This window comes from Phyllostomus hastatus, unplaced genomic scaffold (assembly GCF_019186645.2).
Source record: "Phyllostomus hastatus isolate PE091 unplaced genomic scaffold, TTU_PhHast_1.1 phas_contig_948, whole genome shotgun sequence".
Taxonomy (NCBI): Eukaryota; Metazoa; Chordata; class Mammalia; order Chiroptera; family Phyllostomidae; genus Phyllostomus; species Phyllostomus hastatus.
In genome coordinates this window covers 1,119,067-1,138,014 of record NW_025333993.1, presented here as the reverse complement: position 1 = coordinate 1,138,014, position 18,948 = coordinate 1,119,067, and the positions used below count along the sequence as shown (strand labels likewise).

Here is an 18,948-nt window from a genome sequence, read left to right as displayed (position 1 = left end):
ATGTTCTCGTAGGGAGTCGCACGAAATCAAATGCCACTTCAGCAGCCTCGGGCAGGGCCTGTGCGTGGGGAGGGAAGGCCGAGCCTCACCCCACTCTGGCCCCACGGACAGCGGCATGCACCGAGGCGGGTCGCGCACTGCACAAGGGGACCCAGGAAGGGGCTGGTGGTCCCACTGTGTGAGGCCGAGTCCATCAGCAGGAAGGTCTGTTCTGATGCGCGAGAAGGGGCTGTTTTTTTTTTTAAGATTTTATTTATTTATTTTTAGAGAGGGAAGGGAGGGAGAGAGAGAGAAACATCAATGTGCGGTTGCTGGGGGTCATGGCCTGCAACCCAGGCATGTGCCCTGACTGGGAATCGAACCTGTGACACTTTGGTTCACAGCCCGCGCTCAATCCACTGAGCTACACCAGCCAGGGCTAGAGAAGGGGCTGTTTTCTTTCTTTGTGTTGCTCGCTCACGACTCACGTTGTAAGCACGTCGTCAGACATCAGGGAAGGAAAACAATGTCACCTGAGCAACGTCCTAATCAGTCAGATTTTTCTTGCCCTTATTCACTCGCAGGTGTCTGAGTTTTTCCTCTAATTCGCTCAGTCTGGAGTCGTGGAGATCGGGGCTGGCACTTGCTCCGGCCCCCGTGCCTCTGCCTGTGCCGTCCACTGCGCTACCTGTGACTGCAGGCGCACCGGCCCCGCACCTGCCTGCGCGCTCTGACCTCGGGCGGCTCCCGTGGGCTCCAGAGCCACAGCACGTGAGTTTGTTCACCCAGCACATGGATGACTTATCTAATTTGGGTTCTCGGAGCCTCAGCTTCTCCAAATGAGAAAACAAAGGAAATCACCTGCGAGCATGGGTAGGTGCAGGGAGAGGGAGCAGGTGTGCCGGTGCCCGAGATTCCTGCTCCACTGACCCCGCGGGGTGGGCCCAAGGAGCGCGTTTCCAGGCGGAAGGGGCGGATGTCTCTACCTACAGTCCCCAGGGGGCCGTGGGTCCTGCAGCACAGCAGTAACCGAGCCAGCCCTCCCTTTCTGCTGGTGATCCGCATGCCAGGGCTCTCACATTTCTCCTGAGAGAGTGTCAAATGCCGTGAAAGTGCTTGGGACACAAAACCGTTTTCGATTGCTCCAGCCTGATGTCAGCATGGACCAGTCTGGCGCCTGGGTGAGTCCCACCGTGCCTGGTCTGGAAGGTAGGAAATAGGGTCCTGAACAGGGTCTCCACTCTGGTTGGAGCCCGGATGTGCTTGTATGGGCGGGGGGCGCAGGCATGGAAAGGGCTGCCAGGGTCCTCATACACGTGACGGGACCCCACAAGTGAGCGCGGGCCCCAGGGCCACATCCTGAGGTGCGGAGCTCAGTTGCTCAGGTGGGGGAGCTCCCTCCCCCGCTCTGCTGCCTGACCAGGGAGGGGCCTCATCCTCACGTGGGGACCAGGCTGACCCAGAGACAGTGCCCAGGACATGTTTGGAGTCAGATGTGACTGACTCCTACTATTTGTCCAGACGGTGACACTCTCACCTGCTGGACTTAGAGATGGGACATGAGAGAGTGTCACTGTTGGTGAGGGTGTCCATCTTGTCACTGGGATGACAGACCTTCCAGGAATGGGGGTTACCAGGAGACAGCAGAGCAAAAGTGAGCATGGATCAGATCCCAGAAATGCAGCTCATGCCCCTAGATCCAGCTGTGCCTGAAGGTGGATCAGCATGGCTTTAGAGCAGGGGGAGTTGTGTGTGCTCAGTGACTGTTGAGCAGCTTTGGTCAGGTTTCTGTTCTCTGGACTGACACAGAGCTTTGAGAAGAGCTGGGAGTCCAAAACCAGAGAACCGGTCTCTGGAGAGGGCCCGGGCATGGCTGCCCACAACCCTGGCTCTGTGGGTGTCTGGCCTCCTCTTGGGCATCTTGAGGGCCGGGGACTCCATTCTGCTGCAGAGCCATTCACTTGGAGAGTAAGTAGCTCCATCCCTGGTTCTTCCCCCTGAGTCAGTTGCCATGGAGCTTCCAGAGGCTGCATGGGGTCAGCACATGGACGGGAGCTCCCAGCCCAGCACCCCGTCCTTGTGCACACAGGTCACTCCTCAGGGCCCAGCGCCCCGAGTTCTGTCATCAGCTCCCTGCATGGTTGTGCAGGACGGCTGAGTGCCGGGTTTCTTCCATCGCTGGTCACAGTGCATCCAGAGTTAATTGGCTGTGTCACTGCCTCCCTGAACAAGGACCCGGTTTAATTACAGAGAACAGGGAAGGCAGGAGGGCAGGGCTCACCTGAGCGGAGGGAGCATTTATCTGATGTCAGGCCCCCTCACTAGAGCTGCCGCCTTCCCTTGAGGTCACCAAAGGATTAGAATATCGAACCCCCAAAGTGCAGGCCCCCCTCTGTGATGTCACTCCACCCAGCCCGCAGGTCCAAAGCCTGCAGAGATGAGGGCATCTCTGCAAAGTCCCAATTCTGCCTTCAGTGGCCCGCCTTTGTTTTTAAAAGATTAAGTGGAAATGGTTGCAAATGGATGATGAGTGGGTTTGTCAGAATCGGCGGGAGGAGGCGTTGCTGGGTGGGTGGGGGGTCCCCACAGAGGAGGTGGGAAGGGCTCTGCCCCCTTGCCAAGGGTCCCACCTCCTGGTGGGAGCCACAGTCTCCAGGTCCCCCAGGAGCAGGGGTGGGCTGAGGGACTGTGGGCTGGGGAGTCTCCTGTGGCCCCTCAGTTTGCTCCGACCCCCAGCTCGGGAAACCGCCCACTGTCCACCCAGGACCTGACCCAGGAGACCCAGGCCCCGGGGGCATCTGAGCCCCCTGGCTCTCCCCTCCCTGTCCTCCTGTAGCCTTCGGCAAAGAGAGGGGCTCAACTTGTCCAATGTCTCTCACCGGAGCCCAGCTTGGCCTGGGCCCTGTGGGGACTCCTGGTGACCTTCCCGTCCCTTTCTGGCCCCAGCCTCTGCTCCCGGCCCAGCCCCCTTTCTGCTGGCCTGGGGACCCATGTCCCGCCTCCCTGGCCCGGATGCCCCACGAATCACTGCCTGGGCTGCCAGGACCTGCCTCTGCTGCCTGACCCAGCCAGATGGGAGTGCCTTCGGGGCCTCTGCCCAGCTGTTCCTGCTCCTCAAAGCCCCTCCTCCACCAGATGGCCCAGGCACAGATGCACAGTGACATACCTCATCCACCCTCTTGGAGCTCTGACACGCCCCCCGCCCCCCACCCGGACCAGGGGCCTGTGTGCTCACCCTGCACCAGCCCAGCCGGCCCTGCAGGCGGAGTTGGTGCTGTGTGCCGCAGCACCCTCTACTGGGCGGTGCTCGGGACCCCTCCTCTGCAGCCCAGGCTCCCCTCCCAGCAGCCCCCGCTCTCGGTTCTGTTTCAAGGTGTGTTCCCACGTCCCCACCATCAGAATGCTCACTCTCAGGCTCCCAGAAGTTTATCCTCTGCCAACCCAGTGTGCGGGGCCACCTGGCCCCCAGGCCCCAGGTGGGGGATGGGACCAGGGAGCCAGAGGGGAAGTTGTCGCAAGGTGCAGACAGGGGAGAAAAGGGGACAGAGATTGTGGGGCCCTTCCAGCAGCCCAGAGAGAGGATCTCAGGACTCCAGCTTTCTAGAAAATTTACTTTATTAATACTTGAATGTACAAATGGAAATAGAATAAATATTTCATCATTTCGCCCGGCACAGCTGTGACAGCTCCGGGCCCTGGGAGTGTTCGGGGCAGACGTCAGAAGCCTGGGAAGGAGATGGAGCACCCGAGGCCACGGGCCTCGACCCCGCCGCGTCCTGGCCTCCAGGCGCAGCAGAAGGGCCCCACGTGCACCGCCCACGGCCATTCGCCCAGGTGTCGCTTTAGTCAGGGCTCCCAGTTCGAAGGGACAGGGTGGGGCCGACCCATGGGCCTGGTGGCTCCCCACCAGGGGCAGCAGCCTGAGGCCCTGAGAACAGGTCCCGGGGAAGGGCGGAGCCCGAGGACAGCAGCTCACCGGCCAGGCCCCTCCCAGCCCCATCCCTGCCAGCAAGGGGGGCGAGCCGGGGGCTCCTCAGACAAGTGCTGGCCCCTGTCGGTGCATGTTGCAGTGGCCGTCACAAACGCACAGGCAGCCACCTGGACAACGGTGTGAAGATGGACCAGTTTCCACAGGAACAGGCCAAATCACTGCAGACCTGCCGTGGAACTTTCCAGCACTCTGACCCGGAGAGGAGAGGGATCACTTCCCAGGCCCCCCACCCCTGACCTGGCTCTGTGAGGCGGCGGGTCGCCTACCTCCAGCTCACACGAGGTCACACTCGGGGCGAAAGGACAGAGCGAAGGGCTCTGCTCTGGGGCTGACACAGGAGTTACGACGACTGACCCACAGACCCTCCCGGCTCTGCAGCCCCCTGGGGTGGGCGCCGCTCCCACGCCAGGCCTGCCCTCGACTCACTGGGACAGCCCTCCTGACTGCGGGGTACGGCCCTGCTGGCGGCTGACACGGGGGTTTCAGACCCTGACAGAACACACACCAGAGTCCCCGGGGAACGGCAGCTCCAGGGGCAGCGTGGCGCACACTGTGGCCCGTGAGGCGGCGCACTGTGCCCACGTGCGTGGCCTCTGGGCCCGAGACCCTGAGCCGGGACGGTCGGTCTGTCTAGCTGCTGGCCAGGGGCAGGAGCGACCCCGTGGCGACGTGTGTCCTCAGGGGAAGCCGGCGAGCCCACTGCGTGTGAAACGGGGGCAGGGCACGGGGCCCCCAGGGCGCCGGCTTAGTACGCGATCTTCCAGTGCGTGGGCTGCTCGCACACCTTCTCCTGGTCCCCACAGAAGCGGTTGTACGTGGTCTTGGGGTCCAGGCCCAGGATCTCCCTTTCCTCGTGAATCCGAAAGGAGAACGTGGAGACGGAGGTGCCGATGAAGAACCTGCAAAGCAACAGTGGAGGTCACCGGGGTCGCATGGAACCGGTTGTGTGCTCACAGACCCCCAGACACCTGCCCAGGCCCCGGCACCCTGTGGCTGTCATCACGGCCGAGTGGCCAGGGCTGGCGGGATGGAGCAGGAACTGGAGGAGCCCACAGGCCAGGCTGGGGGGTCTGGCCGAGTCTCGGGGGCTCAGGAGACAGACAGCCCTGCAGGAGGCAGACTCAAGACACCTGCTGGAGTCCGGCTCCGACAGCCAAGGGCTCAGGACCACCCACGAGGCTGGGGCGGTCGGTGGGAAGAAACCACACCTGCAGCCGCCAGCCCCCTCCAGGACGGCGGTCTCGGAGCAAAGGCACAGACTCTGCCCCACAAGACGTCCACCAGGTCTGGGTCTGTGGAGAGCAGGTGGCAGAAGCACTGAGCTCAAAACATCCACAGAACTCTGGGGGCCGAGGAGGCAGGGCTGTCAGGCCCTGGCTCAGCAGCCGGAGGGGAGGGGGCTGGCCGAGTCTCTCGGCCCCGACCCACCTCAATCCCTGCCGGGGCTGGGCCCGCCCCCAACTCCCCTTGCTCAGCAGAGGAAAAGGGCCTCTCGCCCCGCAGGAGCGCGTCCCCGGGCCTCTCCTGCAGCACCCACACGCCCGAGGACAGACGCACGTGCCGACCCATGAAAGCCGAACACGCACAGCCCCCCAGGGGTCTGAGCACCCCGAGGACAGAAGGAAAACTTGCTCCTCCACTCTTAACTTCCATTTTACTGCAAGTGTTTTTTCTGTGGTGCAGACAAGGGGCTCGCCCTGTCCTGTCCAGCACTAGAGACTCGTGAACCTCGTGAAACACAACCCGCGTGCCCTCGGCCCGGCGCACCTGGCGTGGGAGCAGATCCACTGATCGATGATGGCCACGCCCCCGTCTTTGTAGAGCTCCAGCTCCTCCCACGTGGGCTCGAACCTCACCATCTCCGGCAACAGCTTCTTCAGCTCCTCGTACTCTGCGGGTTAGAAGGACGCACTGAGCAGGGACACACAGGCGCCGGCAGGCGTCGGCCCTCCAGGATGACCGGGAACTGGCTGAAAAGGCAAAGAGGGCAAACCCACAAGACTCCGGGCTCCCTTCCAAGAGTCAGGGGTCAGTGTGCGCGCCCAGGTCCGCCCGGAATGCAGCTGGGGCAGGAATGGACGGGCGGAGGCCAGCCCCGCTCACCTGTCCTGACGGCGTCTGTGGCCACGAACACCCTGCGCAGCCCGTGGCTCTCCATGAGGCTGCGGATCCTCCGCACGGCGCCGCCCAGACTGGGCACGTCCTCCCTGTGGCCCCAGATGAAGTCTTTCCTTCTCAGGTGGACGCCAAGGTACGGGCCCCCCAGCGAGGAGCCCAGCCGGACCTGGCAGAGGAGGACAAGGACCCGATGAGGCGGGCCTGCGAGCTGTGTCAGCGTCCAGGCGCTGGCCCTCGGGGATGCGGAGTGGACACGTGGCCCACACTCTGCGCCCTCCTCTGTGCGTCCCCCCCGGGGGCTCTCGGGTGGACAGGGGGTCTTTCTAAGGCCGGAGTCACTGATTATCACACCCTCTGATCTGAATGTGAAGGAGTGGATAAAACACTGCAAAAAATAATACAAACTGGACACAAGACGAAAGCCTTCCACTTAGTGTGTTTTTCTGGTGAAGACCACCCGCACACCTACAACCAAGTGCCCGCACGACGCCACCCCCCGTGAAAACAGCCAGCGCCCCACAGGAGAACAGACAGGTGAGATGGCGTTCCCCTCTATGGAACAGTTTGCCGCTAAAAACCACAACTTTGAAAAAGCAACATTTGATTTGTTAAAATTACAGGAAAACCCAACCTTTCAGAAAAACAATTCTTGAAAGGGATGACGGTGGACAGACCGAGAGGCTAAGCAGTGCTTTGGGGAGGTGTGGGTGAGGCCTGCTTTCCCCCCTTTACTGCTCTTGCATCGTACAGCAGGAAACACGGACACAATACAGTCTTGTATTGCGGACCCAGCACCGTCACCACCGTCTCCCTCCCAGAGCGCCCCTCGGGGCTGCTGGACCCTGCGGTCATCTCCCATTCCCTCCCCCGCAGAGACGGGGTCCTAGCAACTGCCCTGACCCTGCGCTGGCCAGTGTGTGTGTGTGTGTGGGGGGAGGGGGTCCTGGTGAGTGGCCTCCACGGGAATTACAGCAATGAGTGGGGACTGTGTTAAGGGAGGTGACACGGAAGGTGACAATCGTGCCACCCCACCTGCTGCAAAGTAAGGGGTTTATTATTACGTATCTAAAAGGACAGTTTATGTTTCCCCAAATTAAAAAGAGACAGAAACTACCTTCATCTTGGTCCAGTCCTCCTCGTAGGGGATCCTGTCGGCCTCGTCCGTGGAGTTCAGGTATTTGCTCCTGAACTCATCGCCCACCGCCCGCAGGTGCCTGGCGAACACCATGCTCCGCCGCGTCTGGGGGCAGAGGCAGTCCAGCTGAGCGAGCGCCCAGCCCGTGTGCCCGCAGGTGGGCGCCCGCTCGGCCCCCACCCCGACCCCCGCAACAGGCCCCTGGGGCCCCGCCACACCCGGAGCCCAGTCCCCAAATCTAACGGAAACGCCACGGACACCAAGCTGGCGCTCGGGAGGGTGGAGCCGTGCGCGGTCCTTCCTCAGCCACGGGGCCTCCAGCAGGGTGACGAGGCAGCAACCGTCAGCGAGTCGGTCGGTGAGGGGAGCGCTCACGAGGACATTACCCCACGACGGGCTCTGCGGGCCAACAGCCACGACCCCGTGCCCTCCCTGGCAGGGCCAAGCCCTGACTGAGCGTGACTGGCTCCTGAAGGGGGACCTGAACGGCTAGTGGGGGCCCACCATGCTGAAGGCACAGAACTGCTACATCGACAGTGACAACGATGGCAATCCGTGCTTCTGAAACGACCCGCCCAGGAGGCGCCCAGGTCACGTGTCCAGGGAGCAGGGGCCTCACCTGGCCTCTGCCCGGCCTGGCCCAGCCCAGCCCAGCCTGCCCACGGGAGGCCCCACAGCCCTGGACGGGGTGGACCCTGACCACAGAGGAGGTCTGCGGCTGCAGGGGGAACGTGACTCCCGTTTCTTCAGCCTCCTGGCCCACAGCAACAGGGTGTGGGCGCCCCCAGGAGGAGAGCGAGCCAGTTACTTTATGGCTGAGAAGCTACGTGGGCGCTGCCCTTTATCGCATGCCAGATGTACACACAACGGGACAACAACTGCACCTTCCTGAATGCAAAGTGCTGTTTCCCCTTTAAAGAAATTGGCTGCCGTAAATAACAAATCTGTAGCTCCTCAATGAACACACCTGGGAATCCTCGAAGATGACAAAAATCAAGCCAACTGCATGACAGGGCTGCCCCCAAGGGCACCGCCACGGCAGCCAGGGGGCGCCAGAGCGCAAAGGGCCCCACAAACTGTCCTTACACGGGGCCCCTGCGAGGTGGCCAGGCGGAGGGCACCCAAACCCCACGGGAGGGAGAAAACAGCTGCCTGGAAGGTGAGCTCAATGTTTCTTCTTTAAGACAGCTGGAATTCACCTTAAAACGTTTATTTTTTTTCCCAGCACCAACGTCTCCTGAGAATCAGTCTCTCCCCACATGCTAGGGTCTGGGTGACGCTGGGAGCCGAGGGGGCTGAGCCGGCCCGGCAGGGCAGGTGCCCCTCGCAGTGTCCCCGTGTCCCCCACCCCGCCCCCCATCCTTCGGGACACCTGCACGCAGCCCCCTCGGGGAGAGCCGCCCCTCCTCGCCCAGCAGAGCCCACCAGGCCGGGCCCTGCCCCGGAGAGGCTGGAACAGTGTCCCGCCTCGAAGCCACCGGCTTTCCTCAGGGCATGCTTCCTGCCTGCCCCACGGCGGCGAGGACTGCGCCTCGTTTCTGAGCCAGCGGCCCGATGAGCCAGCCGCCGCCACGCCACCCCCGTCCGCAGCACACTGCCGCCAGGAGAGAAGCCGCTCTCCGATGCCGCGGCGTCACGCCACCCGGAGCCAGCGCCCCACGGAGGCAGAGATGGAGCCCTCGTGGCAGAAAACTCCCTGCTCGCCAAAGCCGGAGAGAGACGAGCAGGAAAAGCCCTGAACGCACACACTGAAGGGGGCGGTGGGAGGGGACGGGCAGATGCAGGCTCAGAGCGGCCGACAGTCACCCGGGACCAGCACGCCGAGACCTGGCCATGCCCCAGCCCTTACCCCAGGGCACCCTGAGCGTGGTGGGGGGAAGGAATTCACAGCCACACCCGCACCCCGCACCACTCAGAGCTCAAGGTTTCTTTCGGGCAGCGAGGTTGACGTCAAGAGCGGCGGACGGTGTCACATGAACAAACCCCGGACCAACCGAAACACCGAGAGACGCCCAGGGACGAGCCCGGGCAGCACTCACGTCCCAGTACTCCTTCCCGCCGTAGTGGTCGTGCAGCAGGTTCTCGGCTCGGTCTAGCATCACGGACCTGGTTGCAAACAACAGGAACAGAGAGGGTTTAGCTTCAGAAACGGCTGCTGAACCTCACGCGCTCCAGACAGCGCCGTCAGCACGGGGGTCCCGGGCCAGGGCCACCGGGGTGAGTTCTGAGAGGGCGCTGACTTGGTGGGCCGCCGGGGTGCGAGTGGGAGGCTGCTGCTGACCCTCTAAGCAGCAGCTGCCTGGCCCCCACACCACAGTTCCGAGAGGGTTCTAATGTCCACGTGGCTCTAAGCGTTCCCGGGGTCGCTCCTGCCCCAGCCCCTGCACCAGGGGTCACGAGCCTACGTGTGACTACCGATGCAGAAAAGAAGCCAAATCGAACAAAACCAGCAAACAGACGCCGGCAGGCTACTGGAGGAGTGACCCACACAACCAACGGGGTTCACACCAGGAACGAAAGTTCAGCAACAGAAAATCTGCTACTCAACGCCACACGTCAGCAGGTGAAGGGCGAAGCCACATCGCGGTGGCTTCCACAAAAGCATGGGAGTATCTACCCTGAGCTTTAAAGAATGGTCCAGTAAAACAGGGGCAAGGAACTTCTTACGCCGTTTGTGTTTCTCAAGCCAAAGCTGGCACCGTCTGCAGTGAAGGCCGTTTGTTCCCGCCCCCCAAAGCGAGGGCCGGGAGAGGCTGTGCTACAGGGGATCACCAAACCACGTGCGGCATCAGCACGCACAGAGGGGACACTCCAGAAAGGGGCCGCATCCGCTGGGGACGGGTGACGCGGGGGCAGGGGAGACCCGGAGAGAAGGCCGTGCTGGGGAGACGGGGCAGGTGGCCGGGGCTTCCCTCCAATAGAACCAGGCCTCCATGGTCGAAGCAAAATGCGGGAGCTCTGACTATGCAAGTGGAACTTGAAGGGATTAAGGATACTGGGATGGAAAAGGTTGGGGAAAAACCCCAGAAACCAGTAAAGAACAGAGAGAGAGACAAAAATTGGCAAGATTTCAACAGGTTCAGAAAAACTTCAGAGGAGCTTTTCACTCTGAAATCAAAGAAGCACAAACAGTAGAGATCCCCTTCTCACTCACCCTCTGGAGACCTCAGCTCCCTGCCCCGGTGGCCGCGTGGGGATGGGCCCCACTGGTGCCGTGCACACAGCACACCCACAGCCCCAGCCACTCCTACTCTGGGTCCGAGCCTCCAATTCCCCTCCCCCACATTTGCTCACGAATGTTTCCTGTTTGTAACACCAAAAACCAACCAACCGACCAGAGACCACCTCCCTGGGCTGGTTCGGTTAAGTCCTGTACATCTGGGCAGAGACCACCGCAGAAGAACGCCGTGGCCCCCGGGGTCTCCACACCGAGGGACATCAAACTCGCAGACGAAACGCAGAGCGTGACTCCATTTGTGTATGAAAGAGGGGTGCACACACCCAAACATTTGATAGAGACAGGAAGCTCTGGAAAGAAACGGGAGTGGCTGGACACAGCAGCAGCCCCTGTGCATGGCGCGAGAAGGGCCCGTTTCACAGTGGAACACGGCGCTGCCCGCAGAGGCGAGCATTCCACTGTGCGGGCTGTTACGCCACGGCTCTGCCCCAGCTGTCCTGGCACCTGTGCGTCGGGAGCTGCCCTTCCCCGCTGCCCTCGCTCCTGCATCGAGGGGCCTGCCCCCTGGGCATGTCGTGTCCCCTCTGTGCTCACTGGGTTCTTACCCGTGGGACTCAGAGAAAGTGCCCAGTGAGCTTACGTGTCTCTCAGGCCCCGACTTCAGTCAGCTCTGCTTTTGAAACCCGGACGTTTCTTAGTGAGGGTGCTGCTCAGGACACCAGTAAAGCTAGAGCTCACCGCCGGGCCCCGCAGTCTGTGCGCCTACTTTTCCATAAGTGAAGACCTGGTTCCTTCAGCGGAGGTCTGCTGGCCTGTGACAGGCCCACTTGCATTCTGCCTACCAAGGCCTACCTAGCTCGCTCCCCGGTGGCCCTAAGGCAGAGAAACTGGGCTGAACGGGAGGAGGCGGGGCCCTGCCTGGCGTCCCGGTGCACCCACCCGGGCAGGACTGTGGTCCTGCTGTGACCCGCAGGGAATCAGTCCAGCCTCGGGGACGCACAAAGACTTCCCGAGGCGCAGTTGCGCTTCCCAGGGCTCAACGGCATCAGTGCGGCTGTCACGAGAGGCCTGCCCTCATGTGCCTGCTTCAGACGAAAGGCAGCTCAGAAGGGGCTCCTTATTTCAGGGTCCCATGTCCCCAGCAACTCAGCCTGCAGGACACTTCTAAGAACATGACGGCCTGGCTGCCAAGCTCCTGTCCCGCTCCCGAGTCTGTTTCACAAACCAAGCTGGTGGACTCCCGCCTTCCCCGGCACCTCTTGGCGCCACCCAGTGGCGAGTGAGGGCTAATGCAGTCTGAGAGGCACCAGGCCGCCAGGGATGGGGGGGGTGGGGGGCGGTGTGTGATACACTTCCAGCAGGAGTGGCCAGAAGCAGCTGCCCAAAGAAGCATTTCTGGGAGAAGCTCCAGACACTTCTCTGACCTCACCAAGGTCAGGTTCAAGGGGTTGCACGGGAAAGCCTCATTGCAGAAGTGACCCAGATGGGAAGCATCAGGCTCCTGCACCACCAGGCACTCAAGCCAGCTCCGGCTGGATGCCCCAGAACCCCAGCATCACGGTGGGTCATTTCAGAATCCTCCCAGCCCTGCCCTTGCGCTGTCTCTGACCTCACCTGCCTCAGCCACGTGTCCCCATTGCCACGGAGCGCTTGGCCATCACCAGGACAATGAAGAAAATAAAATGGGTGCCCCTCCTAGTCCAGCCACCACCTCCATCCCTGCCCTCCCTTTTCACTGCCCCTCCCCCAAAGGCCCCTTTCACCCCCAATGCACCCAGCGGGGCCTCAGCCGGTCTCCATCGCCTCAGACAGGGGCCCCGACTGAAACAGGCGTGAGTCTGACTCCACTAGCCGCCAGCCGTAGGACTGGCAGTGTGACCCCGCCATGCGGTTCAAAGGAGTGGCAGCTCCGAGGAGCACCCATCCGTGGGGACCACGGAAGGCACCAGCAGCACGGCCTCGGTGCCGCTGAGCCAAACCGGGGGCCTTTCCCCAGGGACACACGCAGCCTCCTGGATGCCTACACCTGTCCCAGCTGTGCGAGGTGAGTGTAGGGGAGGGGACAAGGTCTAACTCTCCAGTGACCCCACACAGGTCACAGCCATGAGGCATTTCGATGCCACCAGGACAGAGTGCACGCATGCACATACACGTGCACACAGCCACACATGCACATACTCACAGTGCACCTGTTCACATGAGCACGCCCACATGTGCACACATGCACACCCATGCACCCATGCATGCATAGGTACATCCATGCACATTCACACACATGCACAGATTCACACGTGCACACACTCACATACTGGCCCGTCACGGAGCGGACAGCGCAGGCACCTACCGTGCTGACGTGTTTCTCAAGAGCACAGGCGCGATGACAGACGCTGATCCTTGAACAGACAGACAGGACACGTTTAGACCCCTTGTTTCTTCGTAACCCCAAAACCATCCTCTGGAAAAGAAGAGCCACAGGAGCCCTCAGTTCGGCTGACTGCCACAGGCAGTGAGTGACACCTGGATGCACACGCGTCACCTCGACCTCGATACGCTCCGTGTTTCCCGTGGTGACCGCTCATTGGTCGTGATCAGAGGGAGGGGCGTCTGTGCAAGAACTTTTGAAGAAACCATCAATTTCACCTGACCCCAAGAGACCACTGAGGTTCCCTCCAGGAACTGGGATGGTACAGGGGCGGAAAGGCAGGGGCAGCCCAGAAGGACCTGGATGGAAGTGACCCTTCACGCTTCGGTGCCCGAGTTGTGGCGGCGACAGTCCCTACAACACAGCTCTTCCCAAGGGCTGCGGTGTCCCGCAGAGTGTCACAGCCACTGAGGTGGCAGCCCTCCCACTGAGAGGTCCTCTGATGACAACTTACAACTGCGGTGACAAGACCGCCATTTCCAGGACCTGGTTCAAGCGCAACGAACACTGGGAAAGGTAAACGTGTCTCAGTCGGGTGTTGTTCAGATGGCCCGAGGCCTCTGTGAACAGGGGACAAGGAGGCCGGCGCCCTGCTGGGAGGCTGAGAGGAGACCTCCCCCTTAGGAAGCAGGCAGCAGCTGGCGGGTGAGGAATGTGGTCACGCGGCCACCTGTGCCACTCCGGATGCTGCGGGATGACCTCTGACCTGGCACCGGGCACGAGGAAGGTGCACCACGTCCTACCTGTAGTACTCGTGTTTGTCCTGCGAATACAGCAGCGGGTCGAGGCAGGGCCGGTCGTCAACCTTCTCTTCCCAGGTCCCCTCCTTCCAGCCTTCCGCGTAACTCTGCAGGACGTACACCTGGTCGATGAAGGGCCCTCCGGACTCTGGAAGAGACCGGGCACTGACAGTAAACAGGAACCTAAGCGCACGTGTGGCCCGCAGTGGACCACCGTGGACAAAGAATCGTCACTTTGTTTAAGGTCCCCTTCTCTCCTAGGGCTGGAGGAAGCTCACCGAAGTGGAGCCAGCACGGAACAAATGACCTCGGGGCACAGGGTCCCCGCAGCGGGTGAGGGGTTCAGCTCGGGCTGCTGGAGCTCATCCAGGCCTCGGGTGCTCCTGTGAGCTCTCCATCGCCCTGACCTCCTCCAGCACCTGGGCTCGCCCTCGGGCTTCCCCTCAGCCCTGCACCCCCACTTCCCTCACGCCAGCCACAGGCCCCACTCACTCCCTCATCCTCCTCTCCCGGACTCCTCCTTGGCTGGCCTCCCCACTGTGCCTCCAGGGCATCAGCACGCTCCCTCCCTGGGGCCTCTGAACAGCAACCCCTGCCTGGACCACCCCCCACCCCCTACCCCCCAGGGCTTGCTCTCGACCCCTGTGAGGCCATTCAAACTACACCTCCCCGGACACGTTCCCAGGCCACGGCCACCCGCCTCTCCGACACTGCGGGACCCCCTCCTGCTGCCCTCCTCTCCACACACTCTCCAGCACCTCAAATGCTGCATGCTTCGACGACTCATTCACTTCTTTACTTGCTGCTCCTCGCTCCCCACAGGAGCTCCAGGAGAGCAGGGGCCTAGGCCCCCCTTACCTGCTCCTCCTGCCCACACCTAGAATGTGTCCTCTACGTCTGTGGTGGTCCAAGATTTGTCCAAAGATAGAGTGAACAAGCCAAATGACAAGAGAGCGCCAGCAAGTGAAACTCTGGTGTCTTCCGCACATTCACTCTTGCTCGGGCGCTAACATCCACACAGCAGTGGCGTCCACCTGACGCCAGAGCTCCAGGAGCTCCCCTTCAGCGAGGAGGAAGCGGTGCGACACCAAGAGGCTGGGACGTGCTGGATGCTCTACCGCACGCGCCCCAGCGCCCCATCCTAGGATGCGCCCCGGCCTGTCTCCCTCTGAAGGGAAGGAAACAGCTAAGCAGAGTCAGCTGGTCAGACAGGGTGGAGGCACAGCCGTCTGGCCCGCCTCCAAGTACATCATGTCATCCGCCTGGCAGCTCCAGCTCCGGGGGTGGAGTCCGGGGAGCAGCAGGGAGGACACCTGCCTCCCGTCCCCACGTCCTCGCAGCTTCCGGTCACTAGGCACAACCTCAAGTGGCTAAGGCCCAGACCCACCCCTGTGCCCACCTGTCAGGGCACCCGCCACCCGACCCTGCAGGAAGGTGAAGGGCAGGTTGTCTGTGAGGCTCTGTAACCCGCGCTCAGGCCAAGGGCAGACGGTTTCCCAGGCTAAGTCAGGTCGGATGAAACACCCGGCTACATCTCTCATCTCGGGGTGGGGGAGAAAGTGTCCCAGGAATGCCCTGTACAGCCTCAGGGTTCGCCTCTTCCGAGCAGATGCTCCCCGTGTCGTTCTGGGCCTGCCGCACTCACAGGGCTGACTCCGACACAGAGCCCTAGCCAAGTGACAGGATCTGCGGTGCGGCGAGGACAGAACTTGAAAAACGAAGATGTGCGAGCCACCATCCTCAGTACGGGCACCGATTCTAAGCTGTCGGGGTCCCTGCAGAGCAGGAACTCCAACAACCTTCCACAGTATGGGCAGCACAGAGACCTGACCCACCACGGACGGTTACAGAGTATCAGCAGCTGAGAGACTGCGGCTCATCAATAAACGTCACAGTGTATCAGTGGCCTGCAGACTGACTGGCTGCCTAGGCCTCCCTAGAGAACCGGAAAAGAGGTATCACTGACTTTTTAAGTTTATGTCTTCTAAACAAAGCAACAGTAAGTTCTAAATACCTTTATTCTAAGAAAATCTTCAACTCTTTTCTCTCTAAAAAACTAAAAAGGGAAGACTAAGCGGGACTAAACGAAACAACGTACTGCTGCAAGTCTCCACCGGCACTGCAGTGGGCACCCCAGGTCAGGGCCACACACGCGTCGTGCTCCCCTTCAGGCAGAATGACCCCTCCTGCGCAGGGAGCCGAGTCCCGCGGGGACAGCCCCTCTGCAGCAGCGGCGTCTCGCCGCAGTCCTAACTGCGCTTCCCCCGCCCACCAGGCTAGCGCGGTTGCCAGAGGCGAGGGGGTACAGAGCTCACTCACTCCAGATCTGCTTCTTTAGAAAAACTGAGCAAGACCAAGCCCACTGTGCAGTGCGGGAAGCGGAAGGCTACAGGGCCCCTCCATGGAGCAAAAGCGACAAGGGGCACAATGAGAAAGCCCGCTGGCTGGGCTCTCGGCCTGGCCCACCGTGCACAGCAGAGCCACCGCCTCACCTGCGATGAACTGCTCGTACTCAATGACAGGGATGTTTCTATTGAGACTTGGAAGATCAAAAAAGTCGGACCAGGGAATCCGGACCTGGTGGATGTCAGGGCTCTGCCAGTGGTAGAGACGGCCCCACGGGGGCAGCACCAGCACCCACTCCTCGGTCTTCAGCAGGGTCTTCAGGAGGGAGGCGATGCGGATGTAGACATCCCGGCGGAGGTTGAAACCCTCTGGGGGGTTGACATCGTATAGGAGGTACCTGGCAGGGAGGAGCAGGACAGCGATGCTTCAGTGAGGAGGCTTCTGGGCAGGAAACCCGGACGCACCCGCAATCCACATCTGACTGCCCACCCTGGGGCTTCTAGTCTGTGCAGTGGAGGCAGCTGCCCACCTGCTTCCATCTGACCGATGACTTACAGAGCCCACAAGCAGAAGCAGCATCTGCTTAACAACTAGTGATAATCCACAACTAAGTCCAGCAGTCTGCAGCCCACGTCAAGCTCCTAACAATTACTGAGGACCCCAAAAGACTGTGGTTTACATGTGTTAACACTATACATAGTTCCTGTGTTAACGTAAGCATGTCAGAAAGAATAAACCTATTACACATTGTCACTAACATTTTAAAATAAATAGAAAGTATATTTGTCAAGACAAAAATAATTGGTGAAAACAGCGGCAATGTTTGTAATTTTTGCAAGTCTCCTTTCGGTCTGGCGATAGCTGGATTCTCGCATCTGCTGCTGCGTTCAATGTGTTGTGGTATCACTGGTGGTCTCTGGAAAAACCTCCCAACACACCCGTGGGGAAAAGTGAAAAAGGCAAGGACCATCCTGGTATTACTACAAATGTGGCATGACGCCTCAGGGGGTCCCCAACACACTGTTGAGAGCTGCCGCCCTCTCCAAAGCCACGCTACAACTTTAGAAACCCAGGTAGGGGCGCTCAGCTTCTACCACAAGAGTTACCGCCAGCCTCACTGCTCTCTTCTCCACACTGGGTTTCCCCACAACTTCTGTTACCACTGATGAAGCCGGGTGTAATCCCTGCAAACACCCAAAGGAAGGACCCATCTACCATCTCGGCACCCTAACCCTCCCTAACCCTAACCCAGCACAGGGTCTGTTTTGTACCAAGATGACCTGCACTGATCATTACTTTATTACGCCTGAGACTTGAACTTCCACTATCTGGATGGAGACTGAAAGACTCCGTGCAGATAAACTAGGCTGCGATTCCTTAAGAACCACCCCCCTCGAACATCTGATTCTGAGACTCCGAGAAATCCGGGCAAGAGCCCGCATCATCTCCCAGGGTCCTCGGGCCTGCCCCTTAACCCTGGCCCACAGCCAGGCCTTCCCGGAGTCTCCTGGGGTCGCGACCGCCAGGAGACCCCAGGCTCGCGTCCACCTCTCCCTGCCCCCGGCCACTAGCCCTGCCCCGGGCCACGAGCCCCGCCCCCACCACTTCAGATCCGCCCCCCCACCGCCCCGAGATTCCCACCGATTGCGTGGAAGCGCATTTACCTTCTGCGGGACGCTGCCCCGGACAGGATGTCGGCCGCCGACTGGCCGGGCCAGAACTCCTCGCCCGAGCCCCAGGCCGACTGCCAGGACACTGCCCCGAGAAGCAAGCAGACGACGCCGAGCGCCGCCATGGCCCCGGGCGGCCACGCACTTCCGGCGAGCACGCCCCGCCCCGGAAGCGCCCTCCCGGAGTTCCCTCCCCCCCGCGGATAGCATCATCTGTAGCCACGGCAACGCCGCAGATCCCGCCCCGCACGAGCGTCCGGCGTCCTCCGGAGCCTGGACGTCTCCAGAGTCAAATTCCGGCAGTAGCCGGGGTCCCGGGACGTCGTACGGGCATTGAAGTGGGCGGGGCCGCGCGTTCTGGAGCGCGAACGTCGCCTCCTGCGGGCTGGGGAGGGCCGCGGCCTGAGGTCTGGGTCGTGCTCCTGGCCAGTGAGGGGGAGCTGGGGCCGCACTCGGGCCTTGCAGGCACGTGCCCGGGCTCGCTCCAGTCCCCGGGCTCCACATGGTGACTCTTCCCCTGCCCATTCCAGGAGGTCGAGGTGTCTTGTGCCGCCCTCGCACCATTGTTTCCTCCTCTAACGCCTCCCGGAGAAAGTGGCCCGGGGCTGTCCACGCCGGCCACCCACTCCCCAGTTCATTACCTGTCACCCGATAGAGTGTTTCCTCTCTTCTCCCCTACCCTGCCGCCTCTGCTGAAAGACTCCTGAATTATGGTCTTTACCAGGAATGACTGGGAGAGGTTTTACGCGTGTTTCATTAAGAGGAAAAAGAAATCTTTATACCAATAACTGGAACTAGCTTCCTTCTGCACAACAGTCTCTGATGGTTAAGATTTATTGACTGGGTGTGCAGTTTGGAGAACCGGCTGGCTCACAGGCGACTCCCAGCAGCGTCCATCCGCACCCACTTGGCCACCAGAGGGCAGGAGAGCCCTTTCTTCCCAAGCCTCACGGCTCTGGTGGGACTGAGGGAAAAGCGGAGGAAGGGAACAGGGCCATATGAGAATCCTCTAGATAGGACGAAGGAGCTGGGTGTCTCAGACCTGGGCCCACATCTTTCCTGCCCTGGGAACACCCAGAGCTACCTCCCCCCGGACTGGCTCAGCTCCCCCAAAGAAGAGCCGCAGGACCATCCCCTAAAAAAAGGGAAGGAACCTCCATTTGGCCTGAAGTCCAGGCTGGGGTGGTTTGTGAGTCCTGGGGCCATTGCTTCAATCTCCTTTGGGCCCTGGGGTCTCATCTTTCCCCACAGTTCCTGGAAGTCCCAGTGCTGGACACCTGAACCCCAGCCCTGGAGTAAGAGAGACATGGGGAAAACTCTGAGCCCTGCAGTCTCTGAAGAAGGACAGAGAGGCTCTCCTGGAAGCTGG

The 18,948-nt window shown here is 61.1% G+C and overlaps 1 protein-coding gene across 2 annotated transcripts; it reads right to left on the bottom strand.

The window, feature by feature from the left end:
* Positions 1-3,576: 3,576 nt before the first annotated feature.
* Positions 3,577-17,731, bottom strand: POFUT2 (protein O-fucosyltransferase 2). 2 transcript variants are annotated; one of them, XM_045852625.1, is made up of 9 exons: positions 17,574-17,731; positions 16,056-16,306; positions 13,567-13,711; positions 12,746-12,856; positions 9,263-9,329; positions 7,203-7,328; positions 6,074-6,254; positions 5,738-5,940; positions 3,577-4,869 (listed from the first exon to the last, which is right to left on the bottom strand). In XM_045852625.1, the coding sequence occupies exons 1-9, from the start codon at positions 17,702-17,704 to the stop codon at positions 4,648-4,650; spliced, it is 1,437 nt and encodes a 478-aa protein (XP_045708581.1). In that variant the 5' UTR covers positions 17,705-17,731; the 3' UTR covers positions 3,577-4,647. The 2 variants fall into 2 exon arrangements, with proteins under 2 accessions (XP_045708581.1, XP_045708582.1); XM_045852626.1 differs by having other exon boundaries at positions 5,738-5,861.
* Positions 17,732-18,948: the final 1,217 nt, after the last annotated feature.